The 12,500-nt window shown below is 35.6% G+C and overlaps 1 protein-coding gene and 1 long non-coding RNA gene across 2 annotated transcripts in view; both read right to left on the reverse strand.

The window, feature by feature from the left end:
• LOC309485581 overlaps positions 1 to 12,500 on the reverse strand; it is a 109,947-nt gene that overhangs the window by 63,711 nt on the left and 33,736 nt on the right. The gene's annotated exons all lie outside the window — the stretch shown is intronic.
• On the reverse strand, positions 2,528 to 8,216 carry hhex (hematopoietically expressed homeobox). The gene is made up of 4 exons (XM_082151324.1): positions 7,811 to 8,216; positions 4,845 to 5,023; positions 4,526 to 4,576; positions 2,528 to 2,867 (listed from the first exon to the last, which is right to left on the reverse strand). The coding sequence occupies exons 1-4, from the start codon at positions 8,127 to 8,129 to the stop codon at positions 2,700 to 2,702; spliced, it is 717 nt and encodes a 238-aa protein (XP_082007450.1). The 5' UTR covers positions 8,130 to 8,216; the 3' UTR covers positions 2,528 to 2,699.

Consider the following 12,500-nt stretch of genomic DNA (forward strand, 5'->3'; position numbering starts at 1 on the left):
AATAAAGATGAATAAATAAAATAAAAAGGATTATAACGCAGAAATCATGTATATAAAAAACAGAAAAACAAACAAAATCTTCCATCTCTCTCTCTCTCTCTCTCTCTCTCTCTCTCTCTCTCTCTCTCTCTCTCTCTCTCGCTCTCTCTCTCTCTCTCTCTCTCTTTATATATATATATATACATTTATCATAAATTAATTGCATTTTTATTTGATTTTTTATTTGTATGTGGAGACAAAAACAAATAATACAATTAAATAAATAAAAATAATGATGTAAGGGATAATGTAAGGTGCTGGTTATAGCGAACACACCCCCGACAGGCTGAACGGGACCCGACGCGAAGCGGAGCCTGAAGGGGTTGTTATTCGCTATAACCGCCTCGCGATACATTATCCCGCTTATTATGGCTAATAAATGGCTTTATACTACAGGGCCGTTGAATGCTTGAATCTGATTGGTTGACGAACGTTCTAAGGTGTGCATTATTTTCAGGGAAACGCACGGCTAAAGTAGTTCCAGGCAGGTCTCGACCGCATTACAGCTCCATATCACTTCGCGTAGTCAACTGTAATAACGGAAAATAGGATACAATTCATAACAAGAAAGAGCATTTCGCCCCGTGCGCTTGATCTGCAATTTTCAATGTCTAGCATCAATAGAAACATGCAGTTTAATTTTTATAAATAAAGTATATAGTCCTATCTATAGCCTAATCAATAGAAAATTAAACTGAATATTGGCTAAATAAATGGATAGTCCTGCAGCACGGATTTTTATTGCAGATAATATAACAAATACATAATTATTGATAGGCCTACTTGTTAAAAGGGCTTTGTGTTTCATTTATTTGGCTATAGTCTACTGTCATCTGTCAATAATGGAAAAAAAAGAATGAACGAATTAATTAAAACGAATTGAATTAATAAATAAATAATAATATTGACGCACATGCTTTTCTGTCTCATTATTGCAACATCTCTCTCTAATAACTGCATAATGAATGTAATTTGATACTTATGACTGATCATGTCCAAACACGTGTTCAGCGCGTTCAGTCTGTGTTCAAAGTCGGTGTTTAAAATCTTCTACAGTCGATCATGTCGATGAAACCAGTCAGAGAATGTGTCAGCGAGTCGTGTGTCCCAGCATTAGTCTGCTATCAGCGGCTCAAACCTCCGTTACTAACCCTAACCCTAACCTAACCCTAACCCTAACTCAGCATTAGTCTGCTATCAACCCTAACCCTAACCCTAACTCTAAAATGACGTTTTGGAATTAGCAACGGAGGCATGGGATTAGATGCGTAAGAAATGAGTCCTACATACAAGGGCATTTTAATGACAAAAACTTTACAAACGTCTTGAAATACATAATCTGAACAATGTTTCGAGGTGTGGTAACTGTAGTATAAGCGGAATAATTGACTTCAGGCCGTTGAATTATTAGAAAAATAATGCACACCCGAGGTGTAACGGCCACTCACTCCCCACTCCTCTTCGCGTCGTGACCGCATTACCACCTCGGGTGTGCATTATGTTTCTAATAATTCAACGGCCTGTCGTCAATTATTCCTTACATATGTGTGTGTGTGTGTGTGTGTGTGTGTGTGTGTGTGTGTGTGTGTGTGTGTGTGTGTGTGTGTGTGTGTGTGTGTGTGTGTGTGTTTAGGCCTGCATATTTATACGATTTAATTAAGATTTAATTTATAAGATTATTCAGATTTATATTTTCAAACTATCACGTTTAATTCAATGTGTAACTTGCATTTTCGCTGTAATTGTTTGTGAGATTTACTAGCAATTTCTGAGTGAAAATTGTTTCTTTTTCCAGTTTAACGAAAGAGAAGAAACGCCTGAGCTGATGTAGAGCTGATGTAGAGCTGATGTTTGAGCTGATGGTGTTTGCTCTGCAGAACATGATGTTTTTCACGACCAGGATTTGTGAAGCATTTCTCAATTCAGGAGCAATCGATGATCAGGCTGTTGGTTTTGGATCAGGATCACTCTCTCTCGAGGCTGTTGAACTCTCTCTCTCTCTCTCTCTCTCTCTCTCTCTCACACACACACACACACACACACACACACACACACACACACACACACACACACACACAGACAGTGATTCATCGCAGTTTTCCAATCATTAACCCCATGATTAGCACAAACTCGAGGCTGTTTGTCTTGTCGACAGAAACTGCAGGGCTGATCACAGACTCCTGGATCTCAGCTCTTCTGTCTTTCGGGAAGTGATCGAGTTTAATTGATTTTAATGACTAACAGATAATCTGCGACATGATGACTCTATCAGGAGGATTGTGAATGAACAGATAAAACACTAATAACACTGATAAAACTAATAACACAAGTGATCATTTATCATGGCTCTATTGTGTTCGCATCAGATAAAGGAAACGACATCACTCGCCGCATTAATGATGCACTTTGAAACCATTTCATTGTTTGTCACTCCTTTATCTGTTCAAGTTTGAATGTGGAAATAGAAATATAATAGCAGACAGACACGTTGTCCCCAAAATATGGTTTATTGAATAACACAGAATATTTACACCCACCACAACACAGGTCACGTGTCATCACGTGACCTTCAGATCAGAATCTACACATCCATTAAGTTAATGCTGCCGCTACAAATGTACAGTATGATACAGTATTTACAGTGCGCGCCGCTCAGGGACTCATAACGGAGGGTTTATGGAGCTGATCGAGTCCTCTTCGATGTCCAGCAGCTCCTGATCAGAGTCATCGGACGCGTCAGAGTCGCGCGTCGCGTCGGGACTCGATCTGTCGGAGTTTCTGCGCTCGCCCGAGTCCTCCGCGTCTCTCCTGCCGCTCGCGGGATTCTCCTGTTCGCACACACACACACGCACACGCACACGCACACACACACACACACACACACACACACACACACACACACACACACACACACACACACACACACACACACACACACACACACACACACACACACACACACACACACACACACACACACACACACACACACACAATGAGCTTTGGATTCTTTTTTGAGCCTTTTATACGTCAATTTAATTTACGTCTTTTTTTCTAGAGATTAATTGTTAATTACATATTCATTATATATATTTTTAGGAAATATATAGGAAATTAAATAATTATAATTATAAATAAATAGGCAATAAGAAAACATTTTAGATTCATAGTTAATTAAATATGAATTATAAATATTTTAGTAAATATAGGCTAGGAAATAAGACATAATTATAATGATAAAGTAATTAGAAATAAATATTAAATAAGAAAACATTTTATATAGTAGGCTATTTGTTGATTAAATATGAATTACATTTTTTTTTTAACAGCCTATATAGGAAACAAGATACATAATTAGGATTAGCCTATATAACTATAAATATGTAAATAATTATAAATAAATAAGAAGTAAGAAAACATTTTAGACATTAATTGTTCATTATAAATAAATTATTATTTTTATTGTAAATATATAGGAAACAAGATAATAATTTTAATTACAATTATAAAATAGGTCTAATTATAAATAAATGGGAAATAAGAAAACAGTTTTATCGTAGAATTATTTTACCGTTTAAAAGTTTCGTTTCGTTTTATTTATTATTCCTTGTTTTGGTTGTTTTTAAAACTAATGATGATTTAGGAACATTAGATATAACACAGGATTAGGCTTTTACAACAATACAATAATATCTATCTAATAAGTATTTGACGTGTAATTGTTTTACCGTCTAAAATATTTTTGAGTTCGTTTCATTTTTATCCATTGTTTTGGTTATTATTATTTTATTATTTATTATTGAAACGAACAGCCAGAAATTCTATTAGCCTATTACTAAATTAATAGGCATAGGATTTATTACAACAATAAAATAATATATTTTAAGGTATTTGACGAGTAGATCTTTTTTCTTTTCTTTTTTTTACACCGTCTAAAATATTTTTGAGTTTCGTTTTATTTTTATTCCTTGTTTTGGTTATTATGGTTGTTTTTTTATTTATTTAAACGAACAGACAGAAATTCTAGTCTATTACTAAATTATCTTTTAGGAACATTAGATGACACATAGGCAATGATTTAGTAGGCTATTACAACAATAAAATAATATATTTTAAGTGTGCTAGGCCTATTTGACGAGTAGATTATTATTTTTGTACCGTTTAAAATATTTTTGAGATTCGTTTTATTTATGTGTAAATCTCTACACAAGCAATGAAAACTACCAAAACGAATTATGGCTATAATGAATAACAGCACTTAGGATATGGGAAAATGTAGGCTACAATAATACAAGAAAAATTAATAAGGCTTGCTGCAATAATAAAACAGGAGACTGTCATTAATATTAGAAAAGTGGGAAACCCATTATAGGCTACTGTATTTTTTTCCCGGTCGCGTTTTTTGCTTGGTTTGTTTTATTATTATTTAGATTTTAGGAACATCGTAATAACACATATTAATTAGTATTATTATTATGATTCTCACCTGTTTCAGTCTCCGCCATTTCGCCCGCCGGTTCTGGAACCAGGTCTTAACCTGTAAAAGATGAAGTTATGAAAGCGGAGATCAGAGAAACGCTCGATGAAGATGAAGGTGGAGATGAAGGTGGAGATGAAGATGAAGGTGGAGATGAAGATGAAGGTGAAGGTGGAGATGAAGATGAAGGTGGAGATGAAGGTGGAGATGGAGGTGAAGATGAAGATGAAGGTGGAGATGAAGATGAAGATGAAGATGGAGGTGAAGATGAAGGTGGAGATGAAGATGGAGATGGAGATGATGATGATGATGATGAAGGTGGACTCGCCTGTCTCTCGCTGAGCTGCAGCATCTTCGCGAGTCTCTTCCTCTCGGGAGGAGACAGATACTTCTGGGTCTCGAACTTCTTCTCCAGCTCGATGGTCTGGTCGTTGGAGAACCGAACCTGTCCGCCTTTCCTCTTGTGGAGGGGCCTCTGGATGAAGGGTGTCCACAGCAGGGGCTTCCCTACACACACACACACACACACACACACACGCTCAGTATCTGCTCGGAATCTCTGTCTGACAGCCTGAACATCCGTTGAAAGCTCGAGTTTATGAGCAGAAAGACTATGGCAAAATATCCGCCAATGTGTTTCCTGTTGGTTAATCTGAACATCCGTCCAATAATCTTCTCACACACACACACACACACACACACACACACACACACACACACACACACACACACACACACACACACACACACACACAGGATACCCAGATTCATCCCGTTCAGAACGCGCGCGCTAACACCTTTACAGTTTAAAAATGATTCAATGTAGCAACATCTTTTTCTTTTTTTAAATCTATTTAAACTTACAATATTTCTGTCATTATGACTCATTTTTTAAGCTTCTCTAAATTCTTAAAACTATTTTCTTGATCAGTAATTAAATTCAAAGTGATAGATGCGATAAAACACTGCTTCGTTATTTTTGTTTTACTTTAGGCATCAATTCAAGATATATATTACATATAAATATATACATGTATTTTAAAAAAGGGGTTTGTACTGATCTATAAAATATAATACTTTTTATTAATGTAATAAAATAATTTGCTTGATACAATATATATTATTTATGTATATATAGCCGAACTAATTTCTGTTTGAATATATATATATATATATATATATATATATATATATATATATATATATATATATATATATATATATAAAGCCAATATAATTGTATTTAAAGCATAGGCCTACTCTGCAGATATACATACCCGTGTTAAACATGTTTATATAGACTATTAATAAAATCATATTTGCATTAATGAAAATTCTATGATTTTTTTAGGCTTTTGTTTTGGTAAAAGCTTCTACTCGATAATAAGCTTCTCGAAATTCATAAAACTATTTTATTGACCAGTGATAACATTTTTTGAAGTGATAAAAGAGTGTAATGAACTGAAACAGAATTGTGATTTTATATTTAGCCTATATTTAGCAGATCAACACGTTTAACGGCTATATGAATAACCCCTATCTTCACTAGCCCGACTCTGATGAGCAGATCTCTGATTTGTGTTTCGGTTGGAAACGCTCTGAAGTGTTTTTTTACTCGAGTTCCGTGTTTTGAGTTGTTTTAGCTGTTAAAAGGGTTCAGCCCATTGAAAGGAAACGAACAATCTGTAAAAAACGGATCCCGGCTATCAGAAGTCGAGTGTTTCCTGAATATGTGTGTATTGAGGATGTGGATAAAATAATCAGCAGCGCGCACGAGTCCTGCTCCAGGAAAACATCTCACAGCTTCTGAAACACATTCAGTCCTATCGAGAACTCAAGGTTTCCGGAGCGAACGGAAAGGGTCAGGGTTTGCTGAACACAGGCAGTTTAACCTCCTCCTCCTCCTCCTCCTCCTCCTCATCATCATCGTCTGAGGAGTCTTCCTCACACACACACACACACACACACACACACACACACACACACACACACACACACACACACACACACACACACACACGAGCTTAATTCATGATTCCCCCGTGTTCGAGTTGATGTGTAGGATCAGGGTCACAGTAATGCGCTTTGAACTGCAGTTTCGAAATCAAGAAGAGCTTCCTCTTCGGGTCAGTCTGGTTGATATTATTAACCACACGAGCTGTTGGTAAACAGACCTCATGTATCCGAGCTTTCTTGATCCAAACAACACCGATTTTTAGGCAATTTCACAATTTTATAGCCAGGGAATTAAGCACAGCATATTGTTGTTGTTACCCGAGAACTCACCCGAGCTGGTTTGGGCGTTTAAGCCGCAAAACCGTGTCAAAACACTCTTAAAAATAAAGGTTTCAAACATTTCTGGTTCCATTTCAGTGTGAGGAACATTTTAACTATATCCAAAGAATCTTTTTCCATCTTTAATGGTTCTATGGATGTTAAAGGTTCTTCTTCTTTTTTTTTTTCTTTTTTTTTTTTTATGATTTATTTTTTTCCGCACAGAATGCGTTACAAGTAAAGTAATCAGATTACTAATTATATTGAAGAATTATTCACTCTCAAAACATTTAAAGTCACACAAAGCATCATAATTTGATACAATATCCTTAAAACCACATGAAGGATTTAGCTTGTTATGCATTATTATTAATTTTTTTGCAATGCGGGAAGGAGTTACGGAATCGGATTACTTATTTAAATATCTGCTTTCACTCTCAGAACATTTTCTTTTAACCAACATAAACTAAACCTCAACAAAAAATCCTCATAATATACTACAGTTCCATTAGGCCCACAGGAAGGATTTAGCTTATGATACAAATAAGATATTTTCACGGTAACGCGTTACAAGTAACGGAATCAGATTAGCCTACTACTTTTGAAGCTTTCACTTTTCTCACATTTTCTTTTAACCAACATAAACTAAAGCAAAAGCCTCATAAGGCCATTATTTGAAGGACTGAGTTCGCTATGACAAAGAGAAAGTGTTTTTACTCAAATTGTTACACGGTAAAAAAATATAAAAAAATTTGCCCAATCAAATTAAAGTTAAATTTCCAAGTAAAATAAAAGTGTCATTCCAAAGAGTCTTTCAGTGATCAGTTCAATGTGAGGAACATCTTAATGATCTAAAGAAGCTTTTAGTGGTTGCATGGATGCCACTATAACGAGCCTTTTTTTTTTTTTTTTTTGAGCGTTGGTTTTGTTGTTTATCCTCAATATGTTACAGCGCATGATATTATCGATTAACACATTCCCAGCATTAGCAACACATGACAGAAAGGATTGCAGTCTCACCCAGCTGGTCGTGTCGGATCAGCGCGTGCGTAAAGTCTCCGACGGAGCGTTGGAACGGGTAGATGGACGCGTAGGTCGCCGCGAGCGCGTGCTGCGTCAGGACCGGGTGTATCGGCGTGGGCTCGTAGATCGGGGTCCGGTAAGACGGGGTCAGGCTGGTGAAGCACGAGTTCGGGGACGGCAGAGTCGGCGTCGGCGCGAGTTGGGCTGACGCGCACGCGTTCCGGCCCAGAATGTCCTCGATGTAAAAGGGCGTCGGGTGGACGGGCGGCGCGGGCGTCGGCGCGTAAAGGTGCGCGTGCGAGTGCTGGAACTGCATGGTGTGCTCTCGGTGGGCTGGTGTCAGTGCGCGTGCACTTCTGCTCCTGCTTCCATGTGTTCTGAGTGACTGTGGTCACTGGCGAGGGAGGTGATGATGTCTCGCGAGGGAGGAGAGTAACGGGTCAAACTTCCTGCAGGTACGCGAGCTCTGATTGGCTCTCCGAGAAGAATGAGAAGAATGGGGAAAGTCAGGATGCACCTGGAAACTGAATTCATGAAGAATAGAACATTTTTATTGAAGTCACACAAAGCCTCATATCTCAATACCAATTCATTAAGCCCACATGAAGGATTTAGCTTGTTATGACACGCTTTCACACAGATTGTTGTAACGCGTTACAAGTAACGGAATCAGATTACATATTAAAAATCAGTTACACTTTATCTTAAGGTGTCATTGTTACGGTGTAATTATGCATTAAAGTACTGAGTAATATTAATTAATTAACTACATGTACTTACTATAAGGTTAGGGTTCGGATTATAGGGTTAGTTAATCATGCATAATGTATAGTTATTACTATAGTAACTACATGTAACGTGTAAAATAAAGTGTTACATAAATATCTGCTTTCACTCTCAGAACATTTTCTCATCAGCTCCACATGAAGGATTATATTCGTTATGACACACATGTGTTTTCACACACACTGAAACGCGTTAGGGTTAGATTCATCAAATTACTAGTACAAGCATGAAGAATTATTCACACGAACATTTTCGTTTAAGTCTCATAAACTAAAGCAAAAGCCTCATAACTGAATAGCATTATGTTCATTATATGAAGGATTCAGAGTGTAATGAAAAAGGGAAAGTGTTTTTTCTCAAATTGTTGATACACTGTAACAAATTAACCCATTAAAAACAGAAGTTGAAGTTTTACATTAAATCAAAAGTGGTTTCAGTCACAGCCTGATACGAAGGTCAGTTCACTATTTTAATGTAATCAGTGATGATGAAGAAAATCGAGATGTAATTTTGAAAATGCATAAAAAGTATTTTAATTATAGTCAAATAAAATTGAATAAAACAAAGATGTTTGTGAAAGGCATTGTTTTTTAGGCTATTTCATGCAAATTAGTGGATTAATTAAATAAAATCACAAAACTTTAACGATAAATGTATGGCTAATAATAAAACAGAATATAATCTCATATTTGTCAAGATGTGTTTAATATACGGAGGACCAAATCTGCAGAAATAAAATACATAAATACAGGAATAAATGGCTTTTTAAAACAAATAATAAATTTTTTCAATAATTCACTTTGTGTTTATTTTAACATTTATTTTTCTTACTTTTATTTTTGCGTTCATTTATTTGTATATGTATTGATTTCCAGATTTATTTATACATTCATTTATTGGTACTTTTCCGTGTGCACATGAGGCAGGCGATAATAAATATTCAAATTCAGGAATAAATGACTTCATTAAACAAATAATTAATTTGAAATACGTTATCTTTGTATTTATTTTTACAGTTATTTTTCTTAGTTTTATTTATTATTTATGCCTTTATTTATTTTCATATGAACTGATTTCCAGATTTATTTATGCATGCATTTATTGGTATCCTACTTTTCCGTGCATGTGCAAATGAGGGAGACAATAATACATATACAAATTCAAAACTATAATGTTTGTGTCAGAAAACAGAAAATAAACCCATGAGAAACATTCACTGCAACAACTGAATAAATAAAGTATATCTAATCAAAGCATGTTGATAAATCCACAGGAAACGTTCAGTAATGTCGTCTTTTCTCGTAAGATCTCCCAGTTTAGTCGATTATAATCAGACGATACAGTGACAATAGGAACACACACGCAGTGAATAGGCTTCGATATACGAATGAAATGCAGTTTTCATTGATCCACTCACTGACTGATTGAAGCTCTTTACAGGGCTCATAAACCGGACTAATATCACTTATCGTGCATGAAAGGCTGATCTGGGAACAGCTAATATTTGATCTTCGCCAATCATTGCTGTGGATTGATCTGCTGTCACAGGCTCGGCGCCTCGTCAGATCACAGGCCGAGAAACAACATTCACATTCACACTGTACAGGAACAGCATGACCTCCACACGCCTGGTGATCTGATAACCGCATCGATCATCTCCAGCTTCTCCTCTTCTCTGAGGGACACTTCTTATTCGTCACATATTTCCACATTTACAGTCAATTTGAAAAGTCCAGTCGTCTTATCAGAGTCGTTAGGCGCCATTGATCACGATTGGTTTCAATTAGCAGGCGATAACAGTCCCACACACACACACACACACACACACACACACACACACACACACACACACACACACACACACACACACACACACTGATGAACATCAGTCAGAGGAAACTGATACTGATCTTCCTCTCATCGTGTGTGTTTCAGCTCTTCTGCCCTGTTTTTGCGCTAAATGTAAAAACATGATGTTTATTACAGTGCAGAAATGATAAACAACAGACACTTCGAGGTCAGAGATGGATTAGATAGGGAGTTTTCTTCATGAAAATTATTTTTGCATTTTTTTATTTTTTCTTGCGGGAGTTTCATCTGTATTTTGTCGCCCTCTGGTGGAGGATGTTTGTAACTGTAGAAAAAAAGTAAACAAATAATAATGATTTAAAAATACGGAGCAGTTGAGTGATTTAATAGGCCTAATATTCAATTGAATAACCATATTATATTTGCTTGACATAATAATAAATGCTATATAATAATAATACATTCTAAAAATGCGTTTAGCAGCAGAGACAGGCATCGGGTCTCCTGATGATCCAGCACTCAGTGCGCATGCGCTCAATGTTGGCAAGCCCCGGGCTCTTCCTCCAGGGGGCGCTGAGGCTCAGAAAGCGCACTCCTCCCTTCAGCCGCTTTCTAGCTCAGTTACTGGAGACATTTGTGGACTATAAAGTATAATAGTTTAAGTCTAGTAATATCAGTGAATAGCACAGATATCGAGTAATCGGGGGCAGCAGTGTCTATCGAATGATTACTTAAAGCGCAGTATCCAATAAGTGCAAAGCAATAATTACAGACGGCTGTGATTGGTTCATCCTGAAGAGCACGGAGAAAAGTAACACGTGCGTCTTTCGCGCTGAACTCCATAATTAAAGTCCTCTGTCTAGCGAAACATTATAAATCATTATTTAGATCGATTTAGATCCATCATACCTGACAAATTAGCAACAAGATCTGGGCCACTCATTTTTTATTATTTATTTAATTCATTAATTAAGTTATTTATTAAAACGGAAGACGGGGAACTTCGTAAGGCACTTTTAACTTGCCTAACATGTGTGAATATGATATTTACTCACCACAAAATTACCATGTTCACAAGGTAAACTCTGGGTGAACTGGGGATTCAAATTATTATTAAAACATGAAAGCTAACAGTCTTTTATTTTAATTTTATTTAATGCATTTTAATAAGAACAAAACATAATTTGCATACAGGAGTACATTATTAATCATACATGTCAGGGGTAAACAAAAGGGGAAAAAAGAAAGTCATTTTAGAGAAAAAAACATGTACCTATTTAAACAGCTGTGTAGTTTTCCTTGCTTTTAAGTTTTTACATTTGGATATTGTTTGTTAATATATTCTAATATCACTTTTAAATTTTTCAAAATTTGGCCTTTTTTCATTCCATTTGACTTTATGAATATAAAAACAAGACATAATAATTAAATCAAATATAAACAAAAGATTTTTATCACCATCAAATGAAAAACATTTGAAAGCTTTTTTGTTGTTGATACAAGATACAAAAACAGACAAACTTTCAGACAAAAAACAAGTTATAGATCAATAGTTAACAAGAAAAATAATATAAAGAAGCCTGATTTATCTATTGAAAATTATTTACCAAGAGAAAGAAAAGAAAAAAGTGGGGGCACAAAAAATGAAAAGCATATTATGAAAGAATATTAAACATGGTACAAATTCTAGATGTTTTTATAGCTTTCTTATTTACAGATATTGTATTTAAGTACAACTTCAGTTCTTGTTTGGAGATGTCAAAGCGGGGTTTACTCTTTGTATAATTACATGTATGGATATAAAACTTTGCAATAAATAAAAGTAAGTTAATACGAAAACCAAACATTTTAAACTGCGCTGATGCTCAAAACAATTATGGTTTCATTATAACTTACCTCCTGATTTCTTGAAGATGACAGTTTTTTTTTTAAATCCCATGTTATTTATTTCTATTTATTTGTATTAATTTATTGTATGTTTAATTTTTCTTGCTTTAAATGTTAAAAAAAGCATTTATTTAGTAGACTATCTCTTACTGTATGTACTTTACTGCCTTGCTTTACCTTGAGTTTCTTCTCCTATTTTTTGTGT

Source organism: Leuciscus leuciscus, assembly GCF_965113295.1.
Source record: "Leuciscus leuciscus genome assembly, chromosome: 21".
Lineage (NCBI taxonomy): Eukaryota > Metazoa > Chordata > Actinopteri > Cypriniformes > Leuciscidae > Leuciscus > Leuciscus leuciscus.